This window comes from Hemibagrus wyckioides, linkage group LG09 (assembly GCF_019097595.1).
Source record: "Hemibagrus wyckioides isolate EC202008001 linkage group LG09, SWU_Hwy_1.0, whole genome shotgun sequence".
NCBI classification, from domain to species: Eukaryota; Metazoa; Chordata; class Actinopteri; order Siluriformes; family Bagridae; genus Hemibagrus; species Hemibagrus wyckioides.
Genome location: NC_080718.1, coordinates 11,262,419 through 11,288,239, shown reverse-complemented (window position 1 = coordinate 11,288,239; position 25,821 = coordinate 11,262,419). Strand labels below are relative to the sequence as shown.

At 41.3% G+C, this 25,821-nt stretch overlaps 1 protein-coding gene across 1 annotated transcript in view; it reads right to left on the bottom strand.

Moving 5' to 3' along the window:
• The window catches only part of arhgap5 (Rho GTPase activating protein 5), a 35,256-nt gene extending 11,164 nt beyond the window's left edge, over positions 1-24,092 (bottom strand). The window contains exons 1-3 of the mRNA XM_058399788.1: positions 23,841-24,092; positions 16,947-20,847; positions 16,309-16,459 (exon numbers count right to left, since the gene is read on the bottom strand). Coding sequence (XP_058255771.1) covers positions 16,309-16,459; positions 16,947-20,669 — 3,874 coding nt within the window. The 5' untranslated portion in view covers positions 20,670-20,847; positions 23,841-24,092. The remainder of the gene's footprint in view (positions 1-16,308; positions 16,460-16,946; positions 20,848-23,840) is intronic.
• Positions 24,093-25,821: the final 1,729 nt, after the last annotated feature.

Below are 25,821 nucleotides of genomic sequence, written 5' to 3'. Positions count from 1 at the left end.
TTAGCACACCGTCTAGATCCCCCAGCACTGCAGCACTAACTAAATCTGGTGGGTGGGAGCAGTCTGGTTAAATGTCGGCAGCGTATCCAAAGTGAGCACAAGTTTCACTCAGGCTTTGTCAGCAGCATGTATTTTGCTGTGTTTAAGCTTTTTTGGCCAGTGCTACTGTTTGCCATTGTTAGGCTGCGGAAATGCTGTGGCTTGACTGACAGGCGACCTTGCCGTTTTCATCACACTTTATATTCACTCCCTGCAGCAAAGTGTACACGTGTTCAGTGGCCTTGCTGCTGCAGACTGAGTTGCCTCCAGGGCTGTCATGGGAAGAGCAATACCAACAAACCAAGGATTATGAGAAATTGTTTGGTAATGTTTCCAAAGCTTCACTGTTGCAGTTTGGAGAGAGAGGGAGAAAGAGAGAGAGATTTGGGGTGCTTGGGGATGAGTTAGAGGGGTAATGAATCACCTAATTTAGCGTCACACCTTGCTGTGAGCTGAGCAAAACTAAAGCCGGCCAAAACGCAGCACGCAAGCCAGAAGGTTACAAGCATGTGCTCTAATCCTGGGTTTGCTCTGTTCCCTAAGTGGTGAATTACAGGCTTCTGAGCTTGTGTACAATATACCATCTTGCCCCCTACCCATCACCAACTTATAATAGTATCCCCTTGTACATTAGGAGGGGTGTAGGCTGCAGCAATGCTGACTTTGGGGCTAAAGGGAAATATGTTACCAGATTTACACGATTTGGTTTTGAAAGCTGTTTTCCGAAAGGTCATGTTTTCAGAAATCTTCCAAGTTGATAGATGGAGCCTACTGGTGAATTCCTGATACTATCGTCAAATGCTTTTCTGCTCACCACAGTTGTAAAAAGTAACTGAGTTACTACAGACTTCCTGTCAGCTCAGGTCAGTCTGGCCATTCTCCTCTGATCTCTCTCATCAACAAGGTGTTTCAGCTGCTAGATCCTCCGCTCAATTCTGTGTAAACTCTAGAGACTGCGTGAGAATCCCAGGACATCAGCAGTTTCTGAAATACTCAAACCAACCCACCTGGTACCAACACCCATGCCACAGTTAGTCACACAGATCAGACTTGTTTGATGTGAACATTAACTGATCCGTATCTACATGATTTTATACATTGTGCTTTGGCCACATGATTGGCTGATTAGATAACTGCATTTATCAGCAGATGTTCCTGCTGACTGGTGAGTGAATATCTGCGACCAGTAATTACATTTTGACCACTCGGAATCCTGACTCCATTGGTGCTGAGGTATTAAAGGCTTTTCTGAGTTTGTTATTGACTCACGGTTAAAACTGCTGCAATTTTTGAGTAGACGAGAACTTGCAAAGCTTCTCACGTTCCACTGCTATGCTACAGTTACTGCAGTAATGTGATGTGATCTCTTGTGAGGAAGAACAACTAGCCAACCATGGCGCAAGTCGGCAGAAAAAAGAAAAACAGCACATTTTGACTGAGCATTACGTGAATGTTTATATATTATATACTAATTTATATATACTTAGTTATTGCTTTAAGCAACCTGTAATATATTCAAACATGAAGCATCTGAACTCGTGTGTGAACAAATATCCAGATCATCGTGCAGAGGTGTGTCACATCTAGCGCTGTAACATCACGGTCGTCATGGTCACAGTACCTGTTATGGCGCGCACGCACACACACAGTTCCCTACAATAACATTGCAGCTGTGCTGAAACCCGAAATCTCTTTTGTGCTGGCGATGACCTGCCAATTAAATGGCAGGATGATGTAACTCAGTCAAATGCTGAGAGGAAGGTTGAGGTCAAGCATGTCATGAAAACAGAGCGGCAGGAAGCAGTGGTGAGGGAAGTGATGTTAATTTACATGTGGCTCAGCAGGATGTTCTGCGCTCCCTCAGAGCCCTCTCATCACACCCATCTGCAGCTCTTCATCAACAGATTACCATCATGCTTTGCCCCCACGTACAATAAAAGCCTGTCAGTGTGCAGGAAGCAGAAGACATTACTCAAATCTATGCACACGGAGGCTAAGGAAGATTGCATTGATGTGCACATGCGTGGTTTTAAATGGCCTCTGCACTCTCTCTTCTTAGATACTGTTACCAGCTGAAGAAAGCAATCTGTCTTTTTAATCCCTACTGTGATGCTAGAACTTAAAAGCTTTAAGCTTTTCTGAATGAGCTCTCTTAAACAGTAGTAGAAAGTTGATTTCTAATTCAATGCAAATCAGAGACAGAACTTCTTCTAGTGCAAAGCTTTAGGTCTAAATTGTGGCTGCTGAGAGCACAGTGAAATCATTGTATCCTATGTGAAGGCATTAAATTAGATGAATTACAGCATGAGGACTGGGGTTCCTGAACCTCACACTGCACACTAATCATTTATTTAATATAATATTTCCTAATCCATCATGATGCCATTGAATTTTAAGATTGCACCATGTAGGCCGCTTGCTTTGTTATTGCAAAAATTAAAAATGCCAATATCAGTTTATTTTTAAAAAATTTTTTTTCTTTTTTCCGGGAGGTCCATCGGGCTGAATTGCAGAGCAACCTGGGAAAGGTCATCTGATTAAACACAGTAAGCGGGTACATGAAGTCGCCCAAACAGCCTGCAGTGCACTTCAATCTGCTACAACAGACTTAGAGCATCTACATTATTGCTAGGGGTGTAAAGATACATCACAGGACATTGTATTGTATTGTTTCATTTGATACAAGGTTCCACATTCAATAGATTGCATAATACAGTAGGTTACTCATCATGCTTAGATTACCTGAGCTGAAAAATGTTTGCTACTTAATCAAGCCCACACTCCCACTCCTGAAAAAGGAGCTTGATTAAGGAGAGGTTACAGTACAGGGGTTTTAAAAAAAAATCTCTCTTTTTTACAAGCCAGTATGCTAGTGTGTGTGTGTGTGTGTGTGTCTGTGTGTACTGGCTTCAGAAAAACAGCAAAGGATACACACCAAGTGTGAGGGAGCACTTCAGCATCCTGAGCAGCTGCATCAGTGCCTGGTTTGGGAACTGCAAACTCGGATCGTAAGACCCTTCAGCAGATAGTGAGGACAGCTGAAAAGATCATCGGAGTCTCTCTCCCCTCTATCACAGACATTTACACCGCACACTGCATCCGCAAAGCCAACAGCATTGTGGATGAGCCTGCACACCCCTCACACACACTCTTTACCCTCCTGCCATCTGGAAAGAGGTACCGAAGCATTCAGGCCCTCACAACCAGACTGTGTAACAGTTCTTTCCTCAAGCCATCAGGCTTCTCAACACCCAGGACTGAACTGAACTCTCTCACTGAACTCTCTCTCTCTCTCACACACACACACACACACACACAACTAGAACTGTACAAGACTAAAGAGAACTGAACTATACAAAACTCTGTCTCTCTCACACACACTCTCTTTCACCTATGTGGACACACACACACAACTTGTATTGTTCACTACTTATTGCACTACCTCAACTCTGTTAGTACTTCATTCCGCTGCTATGGTTATATTTATATTTATGTTTATTTCTATTTGCACTACCTCAACCGCTGCTACTGCATTTTTGCATATATATATATATATATATATATATATATATATATATATATATATATATATATATATCTATATATATATATCTATATATATATATAAATGAAATGAAAATGAAATGAAATGATGTGAGAAACAGTAGAAAAACGAGGTACTAATAACATATATGTTATATATATATATATATATATATATATATATATATATATATATGTTATTAGTACCTGGTTTTTCTACTGTTTCTCACATCATTTCATTTCATTTTACAGTTCATTGCATGTTCTTTTTCGGCACCAAGTATCCTGTTTTTTGTGCTGTCTTTTTGCACTGTCTTGTCTTTGCACTGTTTGCACCTAGCTGCACACTCTGCACTTTATGTGGCTAGGACAAAAACTTTGGCCCTAGCTCTGTGTTGTTTTTTTCGTATTTGATCTTTATGTTGTATGTTTATGTAGCACCAGGTCCTGGAGAAACGTTGTTTCATTTCACTATGTACTGCGTCAGCTATATGTGGTTGAAATGGCAATAAAGCTTCTTGAATCTTGAACCTTGGCCTCCGGGTCAGTTATGATGCCGACAGCCAGGACGTGGTTGAGCGGAACGTTACACTGTGCCATGTCTCAATGTACACCACCACAAAAACTATACCAGAAACATACAGCTGCAACACACACACACAAACTCCCCTTTGCATTCAGGCAGGCCATCCCATCCGATTTAACTGAGACTAAAGAAATCACCAAGGCCACTGCAAAGTTCACATTCAGTAGTGGAGACCTCACAATTCAAACACAAGTCTAAGGCTATAATGAGCTGCGCGAGTCTGACAGCACAACCAACAGCAGACTGGGAAATGCTGCACACTTCAGAAACATCACACCAGCTTTACACACCTGAAATAGTTAATCCTGAGTCTTTCTGAACTCCAGGTAAACTGAACCCTGGGTTGTGTCAGGTTTCACACTGCTAATACTTTAGCCAGGGTTAACAATTAATCCCTGTTATTCATAACCTGATGCATCACACTGGCTTAATTTTCTTATTTGCATATTTGCACCCTCAACAACCTTGACTGGATAAATACAGCACACGACCTCTTTAAATAATGGCTTTTCTCATGCTTTCACATCACTCGAAAAAGAAGGACAGGTCTGCTGTTCTGCGTACAGAGCCTTCACTGCTTCCAAAAAAATGTTTGTCCTCTTTAAGATTTGTCAGTGTCATGGATTTCCATGCTCTCTACAGCATGCAATTCCGTAATGTTCAGTGTTTTGCCGGTTGATGCTACCGAGCTGTTTGTGTTGCTACGTTTTCACATGATATTCTCATAGCACTGCTATGATATCGGGTTCTGATTAGGTTCTAATCTAGCTGTAAAGTTCTAGCACCACATTGTTTTACACTGTATGTGCTTTTGATTCAGAGCAGGGTTTCATAACCACAGATAAAAAAGCCCTGCTAACCCAGGTGCTATATTACAAGTGTGAAACATTGCTCTACCCGGGGTTTAGAATGACAATAACCCGGGATTAAGCACAGTGTGAAAATCCCTATAGTAATGCACAGGGGTGGTTTCATTACACGCTACTAACACTGTCTCATTATTACATTTATTGTACATTCATTATTAAATCACCTAATTCTAAAGCACATATATCCAAGAAATTTTCTGGTGCATTGAAAACGTACTGCATCGAGACACATCCGCATCATGCTGAAATGGACTGGTATGTATAGTTACACCTCTAATTATTACTCGAGTAAAAGTAAGCTTTCTGTCGAATCATAGTGGTGACACACATCTCAGGCGTGACTCATCTCAGGCTCCTCCACACACGGTGTCGGAGCGAGCAGAATGCACTGAAAGCTTTTTAGTAGTAATCACTACGACACTCGTTTCTGTCAGAACGAAGCATACACGTTTCAAACTAACAGCCGTTTCTATAAATGGTGCTGTGCTTGTTTGTGCAGGGCTCGCGCTGTGCTGAGATAAAGGTCACATGAAGAGAGTAACCTTTTATAACTAGGTCTGCTTCCCATGTGGCTGTGGCTCCTTGACGTGGAGGATGCATGCATAAAACCAAAAAAGAAAAACCCACTGGCCTTGAGAAATGCTGCTTGAGCTTGTACATGAGATCAGAGGGTATATATTTCAATACAGTGATCACTGAACCCAATACTGAAACAACACTGCTTCATCATTGATGGTTATAAATTAAATAACATGTTTTACGTTATTCACTAAAACGTCTCCACACAATGTATTTATCTTATTTTTGAGAAAGATCATCCACAGGAATCAATCATATGGTGAAGTAAAGTTTTCTGTAAGGAGATGTTTATGTAACGTTCATGGAAGAAGTCTCATGTTTAAGCGCTCGGGGGTTTAGTAGTTATTGTGTGTTTAGTATCAGCATGAGGAGGAAGCAAACCCCGGAAGTGAATCATTTTCACATAATATGTTTGTTTATGTTCACTGCCATAGCAGCTTCAACAGCTATTCAGTAAATTCTTTTGGCACACCAAAACAATCTGCATTCATTTATTACTCCTTTTTACAAGATTGAGTTACAGTATTGCATAATTGGTGGTTCTTCGTCCTTCAGTAAACAGCCGTGGCTCTGTCCTGTGCTGTTCCTTATATAATCCACTTTTATGCAGCATCACAGCACCTCAGGCTGGATTGTTTCCTATAACGGCAGGCTCCGTCATGTTTTATTCCTTATAGCAACGTTTTCCTCATAAAAGTTGTCCATACTGGTATATCAGCGTACATAAAATCCACACCTAGAAATCCAGAATTACAAACAATAGACTGGGCCAACAATCATACTGCATGCACTATATACAGTATATTCTCCATCTTTTCAGCATATCACAACTTGAGTTATTCTTAGAACAATAACCGGTGATGAGAAGATGGCATGCAACAAGGCTGGATCTTTCCCCATCACGTAGCATCATACAGTGAGAATTGCACACTTTTATCCAAATCTAAACACATCTACCGCCAAGTACATCACGACATTGTGAGATGATCACGCGGTGCCAAGAGCTGCAAACGACACCCGCGAGAAAGACCTGTTCACCTCGTCTGAGCAAGACTCGAGTGCGCTGGAGGAAGCATCTGGAACCACTCACATGCATGTACTATACAAAAGTACTGTAGCAATTCCCCTGACCGAGTGTTTCTTCATCTCTAACTCAGCAGTTTCAAATTCGAGGTGGAGGATGCAGCAAAGACACACACTTGTACAATGTGCTAGAGTACCATACACCATACACCATCCTTCAGAAGTAACTAATGAAGTAATTAAATCCCGAATTCAAACGTCCGGTCCAGCCAAACTGATGCTTCTGGAAATTCATCATTTTGTTGAGGAAATATATCACAAGCCGGCAAGCCATTAATCACATAACATCACAAACAATGGAGTATGCAGAAAAAAAAATGGATGTGCCACAGATTTATGTGCATGCATTATTTATTTTTTAATGCATCTTTTTTTTTGATGCTTTATTTTTCAAGTCGCGACGAAAACCACGGCTGTGATGATTCAGAAACTGCCTCAACAAGCAGAACATCGTCTCCCACTAAAAAGTCGGCGTTCGATCGAATGTCCTGAGATGATATTAGTTCAGCAAGAAAACCCACACGGCTCTATGGCTGGAGAAAAGTTACTGACTGAGTTAAATTTACTGGAATCGGCAGGCGTGCTGAAGATATAAAAAAAGGGCATCTTTCAAAGCTGGTTGAAGGTTAGCGTTGTGCGCGAGAGCGCTATCATCTGCAGAGACTATCATCACATATCAGAGATAATAATAATACGGACATGCTTATCGTGCTCGAGAACCTGAATTCCACTTCTGAGCTGTGAAGAATGTTGGTCAAAGGATTTCACCATTATCAGATGTTTAGAAAAGAACTGTTAGGTTTGTTATTTTGTGTAACCTGTTAAAAATATATCAATTACTGGACAGCAGCTTCAGTTGTAAAGGTTGTGCGATGCGTAATTGATAATATGGTGAAGATTTCAGGGAGGAGTTTGTGTTTTTTGGAAGGAATCTCCAGTGTCAGCTGTTAAATAGGTTTTCCACAAGTCTTTAGCACAGAGGAGTTTCCGGTGTCTTCGGCAGCGTGACATGCTGTTTTGTTGCTTACTCTGAGTCTCTAATGTCAGCATCAGGAAGTAACAGACTTAATCACGAATGGATAAACATTAGGACATGTTGTTCTTTGATAAGGAAGGTAATAACTCGCAGGATGCTGTAGTTTAAGAGAAATAATAAATAACAAAACACTTCTAGACATGCAAAATGTAATTATTGAAAATAATCAAGGCTATAATAAATCTCTGTACTGTCCCAGAGCTGATTTTTCAATAACAGAATTCTGTCATGTTTTTATTCCTTACTTATTTTATACAAGAAATAAACATTCCTTAAAGTTAATGCGTAGTGTCAGATTTAGCAAACTAGTCTTTAACATCAGCTTCAAGTCACAAAACTACAAAGTACGGCGATGTGCAACGACAGAAAACTGGGTCTAAGATAGCAAAAGCGCCTGTGCTCTGTCAATGCTCTAGGGTTTTTCACACTTGAAGTAGTTAATCCTCGGTGATTGTAAACTCCGGGTAAACAGAATCCTTGGTTATCTTGTGTCACGTTTCACACTGCTCATACTTTAGCCAGGGTTAACAATTAATCCTGGCTTTGCATAATCTGACGTTTCACACTTTACATACCTAACCTTCTTATTTGCATATGCGTGCTGTCAAATGCCATGACTGAATAAATACAGTATGCGACCTGTTTAAATAACAGCTTGTCTCACACGTTAGGTGTGTTACACTGCCCTGTGATGCAGCAGGAACAGCACTTCACAAAAAAAAAAAAAATCACATCTCTCAAAGGAAGCAGTTCTTGGTAGCTCTTCTTGGTAGCTGTTGTATCATTGCAACTGGTAGCGTTGCAACTGGTTTTGAAATAACACTTGTATTTTTTTTAATAAGACCAATCTATGAAGTATATAATTAGAGCTTAATAGCTTTACTCTGTTCTCAGAAGCATTAAGAGTAAATGCACAGCTGCAGTATGATAAAGGACACGGGCGGCTCTGCGGTGATGGATAGTTTTTTTTATGGCACCCATATGGCCATGTGTTTCATGTAAATCAGCACTCATGAAAAAAAAAAACCCAACTCCTGGACAACCATCCATGCATTTCCTTGGTACACAAAACACACAAAGGTGAATAAAGTGACTGAATCAGTGACAAACACTGATAGTAACTGACAGAATCACCGGCTGAATCACCGACAGAATCACCAGCTGAATCACTGACAATCACCCACAAGCACCAGCTGAATCCCTGTCTGAATCACCGACTGAATCACCGACAGAACCCCTGTCTGAATCACCGACTGAATCACCCACAGAATCCCTGTCTGAATCACCGACTGAATCACCCACAGAATCCCTGTCTGAATCACTGACAGAATCCCTGTCTGAATCACCGACTGAAACACCAACAGAATCCCTGTCTGAATCACCGACTGAATCACCGACTGAATCACCCACAGAATCCCTGTCTGAATCACCGACTGAATCACCCACAGAATCCCTGTCTGAATCACTGACAGAATCCCTGTCTGAATCACCGACTGAAACACCAACAGAATCCCTGTCTGAATCACCGACTGAATCACCGACTGAATCACCCACAGAATCCCTGTCTGAATCACCGACTGAATCACCCACAGAATCCCTGTCTGAATCACTGACAGAATCCCTGTCTGAATCACCGACTGAATCACAGACAGAATCCCTGTCTGAATCACTAACAGAATCACGGCACAGATATTGACAGATCAGCATGACTACATAGTGATGAAATGCACCTTGGACTGCAAGACACTTTTTTTGCCTTCAGCGGAGTCCACGGCGAAGTTTCTATTGCACAAGATAAAGCGCACTGCATGTCTGAATGGGTAATTTGTTTAAAAACTACATTTTATTGCACATATCCATCACACAACTTCACTGTACCCTAAACAGATTTGGTTGAATGTGGCACACTTTACAGGAGCAGTGGTTGGGTGCAACAAACTGAACTCCTTTACGAAAAATGCTTATTTGAGAAAATTTAAGCAGGTCAGAACATAAGCAGAATCATCAATTTCAGGAACACGACATTAATATTTTTCCTGCGGTTCATATAAATCACAGCAGATGACATGAAGGAACAGGGAAAGGGAAATGGTCAGAACGTGCTCCCTCTTCGTGACAAAATCTCTAGCACGATAAAAGCTGGTTGGTTTTATCCAAAGCGGGGACAAACTCAAAGACAATTGGGTTGACACGAGGTTAGTAAGTGCTGTTGTGAGAAAAACGTGTGCATTTCTTTGACGTAATGATGCACTTCTTTAGAACTGGACTTGCTGTCTTTTAGCATCTTGACAATAACAAGCAGCTCCAACTGTGTTTTACCACTCAGGCCTTGACAGCAGGTTTAGTCATGAAGAGACGACAGATAAAAGACAGCTCTGAGTGCTTTTACATAAGCGCTACAGACTGTTAGTGTGAATAGACTGAGGTGTGTGTGTGTGTGTAGTAAGTAAAGCCCCTACAAAATTGCTAGCAGAGGCTTTAGCAGAAGTGAAGAGTCTTATCTTCTGCCTGCAGCTACACTCCCTCCTTACAACGGTGACACAGGACAAATCATTAACATAAAGCTTTACTGCACCGCGCATACACACACGGACCTCCTGCTATGTTGACACAGGTGACATTTGATGCAGTAAAAGACAATTATCTAGATTGCTTGTGTGGGTGAAACTGGCATGGCAGAGTCGTGACACAGTGAGGCGTGGTGCGGTGCTCGGCTCACATGGGGCCGTACAGTGGCCCGGGACATCTGCACATCACTCCAACTCATCTCTAATTCATAGTGAGCAGATGGGTTACGACTTTTTTTTTTTAAAGGCTTTTCTGTATACGACGGCATAATCTGGAGTGGATAAAATGTCTCGCCTGGGAGGAGACGTGGCTTTAGGGAACAAAAATGACAGTGATAGCATTATTTTACTGTGTTTGGACTGTGAGGTTAGAAACGGATTAAAGAATAAAAGGCGGGAGGCTAAAGCTATGGGAGATATCCAGGAACATTACAGACCCAAAAAGATACAAAACAAGCACTTTTTAAATTGGTAGTCAAAGGTAACAGTAAATCTGAACCATCACACTTATAAGTGAGCCTTTAGACAATGCAAATATGTTTTTATACAAGCAAACAAAAAAAACAAAAAACAAGACAGCATAGGCACTCTTCACATCAGCAAACTAGATTGAGCTCTCATGAGTTTTTCAGCTGTCAGTCACCTATATGGCCAGAAGTATGTGGACACCTCAATCACCCCAAATTGCTGCCGCAAAATTGAAAGCACACAAACGTCTTTGTAGGAAGAAGCATTAAATTTCCCTTCACTGGAACTGAGAGACCCAAACCTGTTCCTGCAGGACAATGCCCTTGTGCACAAAGTTGGCTTTCCTGCCAAATGTTAGCTACCCTATTAGGTTTCCGGGCAACCAAAACACAGGACTGCGCAGCACATTGAAGCTTTAAATTACAGGGTAAGCAAATAATATGATATCAGAATCAGAACCAGGTTTTATTGGCCAAGTATGTTTTTACACACACAAGCAATTTAATACTGGTTACTGGTGACATCTTTTTGTCTTAACATACACATGCAAGGTAAATTCATTCACGGCATGAATATGTTCTATTTCTCTACATCGTACAAGCTTGCCATGACTAGTGACGCCTTCCTTCACGGGCTCATTTGTGTGAGCGCCGATGCTGATGTCCACTCCGATGTCAACACTCTGGACTAAGTACACTTCTCTGATGTGCGGCGACAGCCTGTCAAAAGCGATTTGTTCCGACAACTCCTTCCCTTGTATACCACAGACAGCAGAATGCCACTGGGAATGCTGGGACTTTGTGTTGAACATTTTTTTTTTTTTTTGGCTAAGCATTCACAAGGGACCTGGTACATGTGTCAAAAAATCTCTGCTTGGCTGAACAGGAGACAACAGAAGACATAAGAAGACACGGCCTAAAACGCTGAGTAACCGCATAGAGGGAATAAACACATCTGTTTTTCAAACCAACGAATAGAGGGCTGTGCTTTACAGAACAATCCTTCTATATTCCTCTCAAGTTGGACATGACGTTACACATGTGACAACATACAGCAGTCTGGATGCTGAATAAAATATTGCAGCAAAAAAATTAAATTAATTTAAATAAGCGTATGAAAAAAAGCTGTTTTTTTTAAACATCAGGCCTTCTGTAGCAGGTCTTCAGTCCTGTGTTGCAGCTTGTTGCAGACAATCCCATGCATTCATGTAAATTATTTACCTGAAGGCGCTTCATTGAGAAGAGTTTTCACGGAGTTTCATCAGCTTTTTATTTCATTTACCCTTTCTGGAATGTTCAAAGACGATCAGACAAAAGAACTCTGTGTGTGTGTGTGTGTGTGTGTTCACTGCATACTTCTAAACAAATCTGTCTCATCTGTTGAGAGCCTATGGTGCTAGTGAAGTGGGAACAGGAAGCACCACTACCAAACAAACAGAACCACTTCAAACTGCAAATGAAGTGTTTTATTTCTAGTTATGAACTAATCACTCGTTTTTAAGCAGTAAAACCGTATTCATTAAGTCATGTTAGAATGCAAGCGAAAAGTGAGTGACCCTAGATGAACATGGCTACACTAGAACTTCAGTCCAGCAGGCAAAATGAGTCAGCCAAGTCGGCCATGAGATGCTGCTGTTGCATGAGACATGCACAGACACAAAAAAAGTAATTCCAACTGTTCTTCTATAGAGCGTTATTGCTGCATGGGGTACTTAGTTCTGGCTGCCAGCTTCTAGAAAGTGCTAGAAAAACAAATTTACCAGCTCATTATCATTAGATCCTTTTCAGGTCGCATAAGTCCTAGCCATTTCACCAGGCAATGCAAAAGCTGCGTGTCATCATGACAGCAGCAGAGAACAGCTGACAAAGAGCCAGGTGGAAAAGCAGGATGCTCCAAACAGGCGAGTCGAACCTACTCCACAGATCAGTGTCTAGCTGTCTGCTGGCTAACACTATGTTCACACCTCGTAGTGACAAAGTGACCTGATTTTCACTGAGAGCTGGCGACTTGCGGGGACACGAGAGACAGTGAGCGACTGGCAACTAGATGTGGGCGTGTCCAGTGAGGCGTCGAAGATGAGAAAAGTTTAACTTTATGTAAATATGGAGTGATGCGATGACCAATAGGAGTGAAGATATACACTGCTGAGTTTTATATACACCGAATCTCACTCCAGAATGAGTTATTTTAGCGGCAAGAAAAACAGATTTGGATTGTTAGTTGCTCCACCCACTGAGATTCCTTATTACTATGGCAACCAGTAATAGGGAACGCCTCCTGCTGACTTCATATTACAGCAACATACATAACCGGAAAAAAAAAGTACTGTGCAGAGATACGCGAGTATGATGACGGATTTATGTACTGACACTCCTTTACTACATCATTATCATCACCGCTGCTCTTTAACCAGTATTATTTAAATGCAGCATATTATAAATAACCAACATCTCCTTCACTTCAAACAGTGTCTTTCTGCATTGTTCCGATATTTGAGGTAAAGAGAAATCTTGTGAGGAAGACTAAACCTCTTCAGACTCAGGACATTTAAGAAGTAAGGAGTTCTCGCAAGTTTAAAGGATGCATTTTATGGTAAAATGACACTGAAAGCCTTATTTGCAGTAACACGATTTAAAATGCCTACTCTACTGGCTTTTTATGCCCTGGAGATCACCACTTTCTGGTTTAAAATGCTTTTAACAACATAAATATTCATTAGAAATGACAGAAACTGCAGAGCCCAAGGAGAACTCCAAACAACGGGGGGAAAAAAGAAGCAGCAGCACATTTACATTAGAGAAACTGCTCGAGTACACTCGGACGCCTAATTAAAGGACTGCGCTCCTTTAGCCTAGTCATGCTCTGCAATTTGCCTCTCAACTTAAGTCACTTCCTGGGTTTTCGGCACACGCTGCTGAATGTGAATGTGCAGTGAATGCTCAGCATGCAAATATAGACCTTGTATAAAAAAATATATTAATACTAGGCTTGGGAGATTGTGTGTTATATCTGATCGTGCCCCATAATGGGGAGGGAGTGGTGTTCTGGAGTTGCTGTGTACTTTCAGCCCCCGTTCATATTTCGCAAGCGAGGATAATAGTCACGGCTTTATATTATAATATTTCTATATTATATTCTATATTCTATATTTATATTATAATATTTCTATATTATATATATATATATTCTATATATATATATTCTATATTATTCTATATATTCTATATTCTATATTAAAGCTGCAGGCACAACGTTTTTTGAAATACGTTTCGTAACTCGTCTAACCATCGTGATGGACAAAATCCATCAGCAATTCCTGATACCATCAATAATCCCAAGTGTAATCAATACTGAAAAACAATTCCAAATAGAATACACAGAGAAAGCTGAGAGAAGTGGCTTATTGCTGCTAGAGGTGATAAACAAGTCTTCGAAACATTAAGAAAAGCCCATTAAAAAAAAAAAAAAAGTTAAACTCAAAAATTCACTAATGCTCGAGTCTGTAGCTCACAAAATGGAAGTCGAAAGAGACGAGCCAAAGCATGCAGCATGTTCGGACTGGTAAAAGGCTAGCTGTGATGGACAAAAAGGCACAAGCATTTCCTCCGGGTTTTAAAAAACACAGCAAAGAATGCGAGCAACTAAGCCTGCACGTGTGTGGGAGCTTGATGACCCCTTTCATCCACAAAATGCACTGAAAAGGCTTTTAAATAAAGACCTCGAGTACTGAGATACAGCCAGAGGCGTACTAAGCCTTCACTGCAACCGCACAAGTCAACAACCGACCTAACAACACGACAATGTGCTTCTGGGTCACTGTATAGCACTTTTGTACAAGAGTGTGCTACAACAATCACACCAAACGAGGCAGTTCAGGAAAAGCTGTTTTCTGTCAGGTGATTGCTGAAGACGCAGTGATGCTGCGATGACATGAACGTGTTTGAAGGCAGGATGTCGGAGATGCAACGCTGCGCAGCTGCATAGCTACAAACAGCGAAGCCATTAGATTAACTACATTTCCCTGTGCAGCCGTTTATGTTAAATCAAGCAGCTTGTTAAATTAAACTATATTATAGTGATGACTCCAGGGGTAAATGCAGGAAAAGAGTCCCATCTGTGAGGAGGTGTATATCTGAGCAGCGCTTATGAGGCTCTTTGCTTACTGTGCTGCTGTTGTGCTGCGTCATCAACACACACACTCACTGTTGCAGGCCTAAAAAGCCTCGGCATACTGAATGCAGAAACGACTTCGGCGAGGGTTACGCCAAGACAAATTCACCTTCACGAGTTTACAAATTTGCATACTGTCTGCGGTTTCATATCGGCCGTCCCGTTCAATATCTTCAGCGGTGTTAAGCATGAGTAGATTTTAGAGTAACAGCTTTAATCTTTTTTTTACCAATACCTGCCATATAAACAAATTAATTATTTTCTTGCTGTGGGTTGTTGTTCTTTTGGCTGCTCCCTGTACAAGGTCGCCACAGCAGATCATTTGGTCCGCATGTTTCAATTTGGCACAGGTTTTACGCCGGATGCCCTTCCTGACTCAACACTACCATTTAATCCGGGCTTGGGACCGGCACTGAGAGTTAACTCTTCAGTGACTGGGTTAGCTCCCTGTCCGCGAATCGAATCCGGGCCACGGCAATGAGATCGAGGGATCCTGACACTGGACCACCAGGAGGCTATTTGCTCGCTACAGGTCTGATGCAAAATTAGTAGGGGAAACTGCTGTCTTTCAGTGCAAGAATTTTTTTTTTTGTTTTACCTCTGTTAGGATAACCTTACACAGGATTTTAGTGGTTGAAGATAACGCCTTCAAATTATAGACACTTATGAAAAAGCACTGTCTCTCAGAGAGAAGAAAAGTGTTTGATGTTTCACAATTTACTTTGAACATATAAGCATTTGTGTAAGGAAAAAAAAATGAACCGTTTTGGGTTTTTCTGCAACTTTTCTATGAATTTATTGTCCCTATTAGGCTAGGTTCAAAAAGAAATAAACAACCACAAATCCTTAAATTCCTGAGTGTCTACATTCATATAAGCCATTAACCATCACTGTGGAGTGTGACATGACAAAGACATTCGATGCTGAAGATATAACATCCCCAAAATAGGCACAAATTCCATTTCCATCTGCTTAAGCTGCATCCCTATCACTGCTGACTGGGGTCAAAAAGTATGCTTAGAAACTCTGTAGGTTGCCATAGCCCACACAATCTAACAGTCTCTGAAAGGCTGCCACATGTATTAGTCTGCATTAAATCTTACAATTTACTTCAACACTCAAGGCCAAGCTACAGATCCAAAACTATCATCATCCACTGAAGGAAATTTACACCAAGCACTTCACAGCATGCGCTGCCGACTGAAATAATCCTATTAGCTTCTACACAAATGGTGAATTAACTTTCAGCTGTAAACTGGCAATATTACTAAACTGCATCATAAACAATCCAGTTTTTTTATTGTGTGTATTGTTTTTTGTTGTTGTTTTTTTTTTAAGAGGGATGTTAAGCAAAACTGCAAGACTTACCTGTAAGTTCAATGTAGTCCACACACTTCTCAATAAACAGAGGAATAGGCCTGTCGGGGCTGACCAGGTTCTGTAGAGGAACTCCAAAATAGTTGCTTTCCCAATTTCTTCGAGTTGGCGGATACAACGGTTTGGGAACTTTTGATTTAACCTTTAAAAAGAAATAAAACAGAAAATTTTACAAATGCCAAAAAAAACAAAAACAAACAAGATGAAACAAACATGATTCCTTTAGTGGTCTACCATTAAAACATTCAAAATAATTATGAATAACTGATTAACATAAACTGAAATTCTTCTTCATTAAGGTCAGGGTTGGGGAGAATCCTGTATCTATCCCAGGAATACTGGGTGCAAGGTGGAAGGATACACTCCAGATAGGACACCAGTCCTTTTGTACTATGTTTGTACCACATTCACACGCACTTAAATTATCACAGCCAATTTCTTTACCTGCCTGTTTTTGTTTTTTTTTTGGACGAGAGGAAAATATCGGAGGATTAAACTGAGACAAAGCCAAACATGTGAAACTCCACACAGTCAGTAACTTGAGCTCAAACCGAGTAGGCAGCGACGATACCCACTGCATCAGTGTGTGACTCATAAATCGAAATGTATTCATAATTATGCCAGCTTACCTTTTTCGGTTCCTTGTTTTTTGTTGCTTTCTTCTTCTTCAACTTCTTGTCATCCTGCTCTGGGTCTGAAGTGATGGCTGGATTGTCTATCCCTCCTTTCCATGGATCCACAGGTGAAAGTAAAGGGTCCTCTTCACTTCCACGGTTACCCCTGCCCTTTTTCTTCTTCAGCACTGCCGACCCAGATTCATCGTCACTGACGTCAGAGTGCACTCGTCTGTGGTATGCTTTTGTCTTGCTGAAAAGGATCTTCGATCGATGTTTGTATTTGGATGGTCGCCTGCTACCCTGAGACTTGCGACCCTGCAACGTGCGATCAAAACCATTCTCCTCGTCACCATAAAAACCATGATGGCCACCAAATGAGTTCCGCATCTTGACCATCCTGCTATGGGTGTCCTCTGGAACAGCATAAATATCATCGTTGAAACCTTTCGATTTAGGGAGAGTGTCCGCTGGATCTGCATAATTGTCAGCCACCTCAAGGTCGTCGTGAACTATAAGTGGACCTCGTGTTCTTCTGCTGGCCCTCATTCCAGCCTCAATGGTCTTCAAAAGGTTGGGGTCCAGCTTCTTAACATTAGGCTTGTTTAGCACAGGTTTAGGTCTCACTGGGGGAGGCACTTTGTGGTTGCGTTCATGATCTCCTAGAGGTGTGCTATGGACAGGGTACTCGTTCCCTTCCAAGTCAATTTTATACTTTCTTTCACTAGGGGTGGGCAACAGCTGTACGTCATCCCCTATAGGGCTATAAGGTGGTGGTCCCTCAGCATCATCTTCAGAATCAGGGTAATAAGAGTAGGCTGGTGAATGGTTGTGTGGTGACTGGGGAAAAACATCTTCAGAGGTACCATGGTCCCTAGTACTATCAAACATAAAGGAGCTCTCTATACTATTCTTCTTCTCAAGGACTTCGTTGAAAAATGGTGTGAAGACTTCGGTTTGTCTGTGGTACTGAGACAACGAGTAGAGCGCTGTAAATTTGGCTGCGATTTCTGTAGCAATGTGTTCCCCCTCGGTCATCAACTCCTTGATTGCCTCGTTCTCAAAGAAATCAGCCTGGCTGTCTGTGATGGCCACCATTTGGACTGGAATGACATCTTGGACCTCTGCCAAGAATGCCCGCAACATAGCCATGGAAGCCTTCCGTTTTGCAGAGTAGACCAGTATGTACCCGTGCACCAATTCGTCCTTTCGGATTCCAATCGAAGAGTGGTACGAGAGGACAGTGACTTGTATGCGTCTGCGACTGTCACCAATTATTTTGTCGAGGTAAAGGGTGTTGCTCTGACCAGGCTGGCCAGCACTACAGGAATGTGAATCCAGAAAAGGTGACAGAATAAGATCCACGCTGAATGGATCGCCGCACATGGCACACATAACTATTCGCAAATCTGTTTCGGACAAATCCTTGATGGAGGGCACGGGACTCATCAAGTCAAAATTGTGCTTGAGGCCTTCTAGTACTGCTCTGAGCGCTTGTTTTATTTGAGACTCGTTAAACTTTCGTGGAAAGGTCCCAGAGGGCATGTCTATGAATGTGCACTGTAGCTTATTGGCAAGCTGTTGGCCCTGGTGCCTTAAAATAGGCATGTTCTTGCAAATGCTGTCTCGCTGACTTGCTAAGATTAGAATGAATGGCAATGGCTGGGCAAATCTTTCTCTTCTGCCCTGAGAAATCTCCGCTCGGATTCGGTTTATGCGATCGCCAATGTAATTAAGGGTCTCTATTGAACTGAAGACACAGAAGAATCCATGAGGTTTAAAATTTGATAGCCAGGAATGGTTCAAAAGCATGGGAGAACTTACATCAACAGGATAAAGGTCCAATTCATAGATCTTACCATCGAGGGTATACTCATCATCTGTGGACTGAGCTTTAATTTCATTAGCAAGTTCTTGAGCTAGTCCTTCACGACCAAGGAGACACAAGTTCACTTTATCGAGATTAGAGCTGTTGTAATACAGATAAGTTCGACCGTGGTCCAACTGAACCAGCCTATTAGCAAGCACCTGCTCAACTTTCAGATCCACACAGCTCAGGCCACTGAGACACGTCTCTTTGGTGGGATGATAAACAAATCCGATGTGCTTCAGTAAAAGGGACTCCCTGTCTGGGGCAAGTTTCTGTAGAGCTCTGTATCTGGGTTCCTCGTTGAGTACAGTGTGGATTTCACTCATTTTATCAAAGCTAGGTGTGGCGTTCAAATCCAAGTCATAAAATAGCTCGGCGTGCTCAAAAAGCATTTCCTGGAACTCCTCTTTGGCCACCTCAACTATTTCCTGCTGATGCAGAGCATACACATCCCTGCGATCTGCTTCCGTGATATACTTGTATGCCTCATCCTCCATGACAAAACACATAATCTCTTCCCACGGTTGTCCAGGACTTATGAAATGCACTCGATCCAGCGTCTTCTTAAATTTTTCTTTCATTTCCAGTCGTCTCTTTTCGGATATCAAATGCTGGACGTGGTTTTGATAGATCCTCTCGCCTTCTGCAGTTTTAAGGATGTCAAAGGGGACTCTTCGGTCATCTGTTTTATTCACGTGGTCTGTCTCATCCCATGGGGTTTGCTCCAACACGACAAAGTAGTACTGAAACTCATTCTTGCTTTTTAACAAGTTCTGAGCATCTGTCCAGCTCAGGTTCTCAATCTCTTCCAAGTTGTTGAGCATCTTGTTCAGAATTTTTGGCAAACTGGAAAGATAATCATCTCTTCTCTTCCTGATATGCTCCTGTCTCAGCTGTTCAATATGCTTCGAAAAGGTGTTCTTAGCCTTCCGACTACCTTCCAAATTAATGTATTCATCGTAGTCTGGGTGGTTTTTCAAGGAGTTGCTCATGACTTTCCAGTTCGTGTGATAATCTCGGACAGATTGCACAATAAGCTTTTCAAACTTGACCGTGACTGTGGCTACTAATTGTCTCTGAGCTTTGTAAGCCTCCAGGTAAGGGATAATTTTGGGTTTACCTCGTGTTTTGTCCATTTGCTGGGTTAATGCATTAAAACAGAGCTCCACGTTGACGGACAATAGAGCCGACGTCTCAACCACCAGAAGATTCTTTTTGCTCGCGGCAAACGTCTGGACATCCCTTAAGTATTGCTCTACGCACGAATCGCATTTCGTCGCGGCAATGATGATGGGTTTTTTTGACTTGCCAATTTGCGAGTAAAGGCTATTGACAAATTTCATCTGGTCATCAAATTTTCTGTTGCATCCTTTGCTTACGTCTATGCACAGGACAAAACCGTCAATATTTAGCTTCCCATCAGGCATCTGCTTTTGATCAAAATCCTGCTCCAAGCCAAGCTGGTCTGTGCAAATGTACATCAGTTTCTCGGCTGACTGCAGCTTTGTAGTTGCAGCCCGCTTAGTGTAGGGTTGCAAATTTGTGCTCCGGTGAGGCAAAAAGGTCTGGTCGTCAATAAATTCAGTCTGTTCAATGACTTGAATTCGACAGTCGAGGCCATCGTCTCCTCTGTTTAACACTTCCCCCCAGTAGAGGAAATGATCATTGTTTACCACACGACCTCCAAAGTCGATTGTGCTCAACACAGAAGTGTGCTCTGAGTAGTAGCTGTCTGCGCTGGACCGCACATATCGGTTGCATAGGCAGGACTTGCCCACCCCACAGTTGCCCTTTTCTTTTTCGGTGCCTGAGAGCCCAACTACACTGATAGTGTATGTCGGTGGACGGGGCTCTTTGTTCTTGGCCATTATACAGCCCCTCTCATTGCCTTGTTACTCTCAGCAAAGTCCGCCAGCGAGGCAAGGATAAAGTTCCATTGGCTACTGCTGATGCATTTCCATTTCTCGCTGGGAACAGATGTGGATACTCCTTTTCGCTGGATCGTCGGTTATGGAGCAGGTGCGCTTCTCCTCGGGCATCACCTACCTGCAACACATAAAAGAACATCAATAGATTACCAAAAAAAAGTCACCTTATTGTCAGTGAAAATACTAATTCACCTGCAAATCAAACTCTATTGAAGCAACACACCATCTGTACATACAGTCCAATCCAAACAGAGAAAGGAACAAAGAGCGAGTAAAACTGGTATTACCGAAACAATGTAATAGCAACACTCATAACTATTAGATACACTTACTATTATTTTGCCATACCTTATAAAGTCAATAGTGAATAAAGCTGTGTTTTTCTAAAAGCACCACTGCTGTATTCTGAAGTCAACTGATTGAATGCACTGGAGTTGTGTAATGCGCATGAGGCTTTTTGGGCCTCTTTCATCACTGACCTGGTTTTACACAAAAGGACAGGTGGTAGCTGGATGTTTTTTCAAACACTTTTATGAATGCATTTGTAAATATAGTTTGTACAAACTTTTCTAGGGTTGAGTGTATAACTAGGGTTGTGACGAAAGGTGTTTGAGCTAGTCAGGATTTAGTGTTTTAATTTTCGTGGTTCTTCTTTCACTACCTATGACACAGACCAAATGTATATATTCTACGAAATAACCAGACATCCCTTGCACTCATTCGTGGAAAGAGGCCCCTGGAAACATGATCCAACTGAGCTAAGTACAATGCAATTCACCACCAGTCCAATGACTTCTCTGTCGAGCTGTGCTTATTACCTGGGAAATTAAGATACAGCAGAATGTTAAGTACTAGTGGGTGCTAATAAAGTACCTACAAAATGTACATACAAATATAAGGAGAAGTTTGTCTAAGCAAAGAGTTTGCCTAATAAATGGAACCATAAAATTTCCTTTCATAAAAACTACATCAAGAGTAAAATCCTTCCCTGATAGGTCTACCCCATCAAATGAAAGTAAAAGTAAAATATTCTTTGGCGGCTGATTGATGTGTAATCAGCATGATAAGTCAAATTTACACTGTGTGCAAAGCCTATCACATTACATGACAATGCACAACATTAACACAAGCAGTTACATTTCCTATGGCTGAATCTCATATGGTATTCCATCAGGCTCAGAGTGCACTACATTATCAGTACACTATGACACCAGTATGTTATGCTTATATCGTGAGCAAAGTGTGAATATGACTCTGTGGTTCATTCGACTTAAAGGTGGCAGATAATGTATGTTTTGTATGCTCTATTTTTGTTACTTGCGGATTTTGAAAGGAAAAGGAACGAAGCATGCTAATCTTTTGGGTAATGTGCTCATCAGAGTTGTCCTAGGAGCAGTTGGTTCATTTTCACTTTGGTTCAGGGTTCCCTAAATTACCCACAATACTAGTGGGAATTAGGCTTCGCATCATCTCCACCTAATGCGACAGATGCAGCAGCACTTTAGTCCTTGAATCTGTCCAGTCCGCTCATCTCCTCTCCAGTACACTCTGTTCAAACAGATAAGGATCCAAAGCTGCAATGTTCACAGCATCAATACCATTGTGCTTTTTAGATGTGTCACTAATTACCACTGGTAATTAGCGGCGTCGAATAATTTTTCCCATAACTCAGCTCAATTACTGTGTACAGCCGTACTGCCTTCTGCTTCCGGCGTTTGCCGTCTCCGCTACTTCTAACCTGGATATTGAAGGTTGCTGAAAATAGTGAGTGTGATAAGAAGCTCTTCCAGTTCTGTTTTCAGGAGCTGAAAAAACGAAATGGGGCCGTAATCCCTTATCTGAGATTGTTGACATTTTTTAATGTCTACCTGTGACATCAGAGAGAAACGCAATCCCAAACTTCTGCCAGAAATTTTTCTCCCATGACAATTTTTAGTTCAAGATATTTAATGTGTTCAGGCTGGAGTCTTCCTTTGAAGAGTGTGACCTCCAGTAAAGAACATTGCTCTGGGTTGATGAGTGCAGTATCGAAAGGGATTAGTCACACACCATCTATCAGATAGTCATTGAGCTATTAATGATAGAATTTGTTCCAATCCTTGGAGTACTGTGTTTAGCGAAGGAGGGAACCTAGTCAGTGAATATGAAGGGGTTTGGGGTACAATGGGTCAGTGTGAGTCGCAGTGTTTTGACACGGTGTTTAGTTCAGCTCTGTTCTCTGTCTCTCTTGCGTTCATACACACAGCTGAGGCGTGAAACCGCTGCTGGCCAAACGCTGCTATTTGAGGTCTGCCGCTAATCTAGCACTTTATACACCTTGGTTGCTAGCTGGGTTCGAGGCTCATGGGGGATAATTAAAGACTGAAAACACCAAGTGATCGGCATTGACAAAAGTAACTAGAGAGCTTATGTCTATGGGAGGTAAGCCGAGTGTATTGTTAGAGCTCCACGCCTGCTAACTTCCAGCGCGAAGACTTTTATACAGCCACGGGGAATGTTAACAACGCACTCAAAAAAAACCCCAACAACTCTTCACGTTTCGCAATACGACACATTCCCGTTCAAAACCAGACATTTTACATCGTTTGAACTATTTAGGGGAATATCACCTTTTTGAGCAAATTACACAGGACTGACTCGTAGCATTCATTAGCTAGCTTAGCCGCCAGGAATACAGGTTCAGCTGAGGTTATTTTCAGTACGGATACGCGCTTAAGGCGGACACTGGTTGTACGAATAGGCAAACTATTAAAATAAGCTTGTTTCATGGCGGCTTATTAACACACTGGTCAGAGTAATAAGGTTTATCGAGGTCCCAGGCCTTGCCCGAACAACGCTTCCTGAGAGAGAGAGGGGGAGTGAGAGAGAGAGAGGGAGAGAGAGAGAGAATCACTCCTGCTAGCTCGCTCTGGCTAAGTGTTGGTGTTACACTGCGCTGTTTTAACCCACGTAGCGCAGACCATCTGTACAAATCCCAGCTGCCTACAGTTCATACACAACACCATTACCTCCATTCTCTACTGAAACAGACTAAACTACAACCAGTAAACCCAGTCACTGCCCGGACAGAGTCCAGAGATTTGAGATACTCTTCCAAAAGCTTTCTCCTACCTAACATGGTCGCTCCCATCTCCCGACACCAGAGAGGAAGGAGGTGGCATTCCCGAAGATTTCCCTTTATTCCCAGTAATTCCCTCTTCGAGTGAGATTCGGGATATTCCAAAGGTCCAAGTGGAAGGAATAATCCGCGCTAAATTTCAGACACGATTGGTTTGGATTTATTAATACAGAATTTTTGGTATGCGCGTAATCCGAGCCTGACTCCCTCCCCTCTCATTCCAGTCGGTAATGGCGACCGATGGATCTCTCTCTCTCTCTCTCTCTCTCTCTCTCTCTCTCTCTCACTCACTCTCTCTCACACAAAAATCTCGCAGTAACTTTTCCGATTTGCTCAGGGCGGCGCGTTTACAGTTAAACAACAATTAAATGTAAACCAAGGTAATATAATAATAATAATAATAATAATAACAACAATAATAATATCATTTGTTTGTACATTATGAATAACAATAAAGTTGTAAGATGTAAGGAATAGCAAGAAGATCAAGAACAAAAAATATTATTATTATTATTATTTCCCCTTTTCTATTCTGTAATTAAAAATAAATAAATAAATAACTACATAATGTTTAGGAGTGTTTAGTATCACACATTGTCCGTTTTTGTGTGTTTTAATTTTGTTATAAATTTGTGATCATTCACATTTATTTATTTTATTTTTTATTAATAATTATCTAATTATCTAATGACATTTAGAATGATGTGATTTCAAATAGAATTTTCACAATTAATTTGTTTATTCATTTCAGATGAAATTGATCTTAATCAGGCGAAAAGGAGAACGTGTCTCCTCCAATACAAAGTTAAAGCACATATGAGTGTAGATAATAGATATTAGTGCACACAAATAAATCCCAGCAAAATTCTTACTTAAATATTGCTTAGTTGCCTAGTTTTTCAGCCAGGTGGCTAACCACAGGAAATATCTCTAACCGCTTAGGAGCGCATGAACTCAGAACATGTTCACATTATTATCAACTGTTCATATGAACTCTTACATTTAGTTTCACATCCAGAAATTAGGTTCATTTTGTGAGACATTACCTGTTTGTGTAATAAACTTGCAGGATGCACTGAAGTGTTCGCGCCATGTTTTTGTTAAAGCATGTGTTACTAAATTTATGTGGAAGCCACAATCCTATTGTCCCTTAAGCTTATTTGGGTGTGGGCTCAGCTGTCTCACTGCCATTCAAATGCAGTAACACAACAGCCTGAGCAGAACCCTGTCCTGTTTACACCATGCACTTCTGTCAGCAGGTTTCTACTGGGCCATTTCCATTTTAATTATCATAATCCTGTAATTTCACTGTCATAAAGCATTATAATAATATATATAATTATATTTATATGTACAGATATCACAGTTTTCTATGGATGATTTGTGACCATTCTTATATTTCACCATCAGTCATTGCAAACAGAAATTTATTTTATTGTCCTAAATACACTATCGTAGTATTTTCTTTATCAGTATGTCTGTTACTCTCAGAGGCATTGGATTCTCCAGAATAAAGGGTATCCTGCTTTATGTATTTGACACTACTGTCCTTCCTGTCAGCTAGTATGCAATTTACAGAACATTTTATCACCAATCATCAACTTCACTTTCTTCTTCATTCTGCTGCTAATTTGAGTTACACTGAACCATATGCCTGCAAATGTGAGCATTTTATAGTGCACTAGTGGACTGTGAACATCACAGCAAAGTATGCAAATAGACTCTAGTGTTTAAAATTCTGAGATGTACAATATGTAGGTTATCAAACAGGCACACACCTCATTCAACCCCTTATCATTGTCCTTAGAACAATATGCAACATCTGGGGATTCCCTCTGCCATAAAACAGCACTGAAACTACTCTGTGGTCAGCAAAAAACACGATTATTGTATTTACAGTACAACAGAACAATCGTTTTTTTTTTTGTAATTGAGAAAAGAAAATGATGTTGCTTGTGCACTAGGGTGCACTGC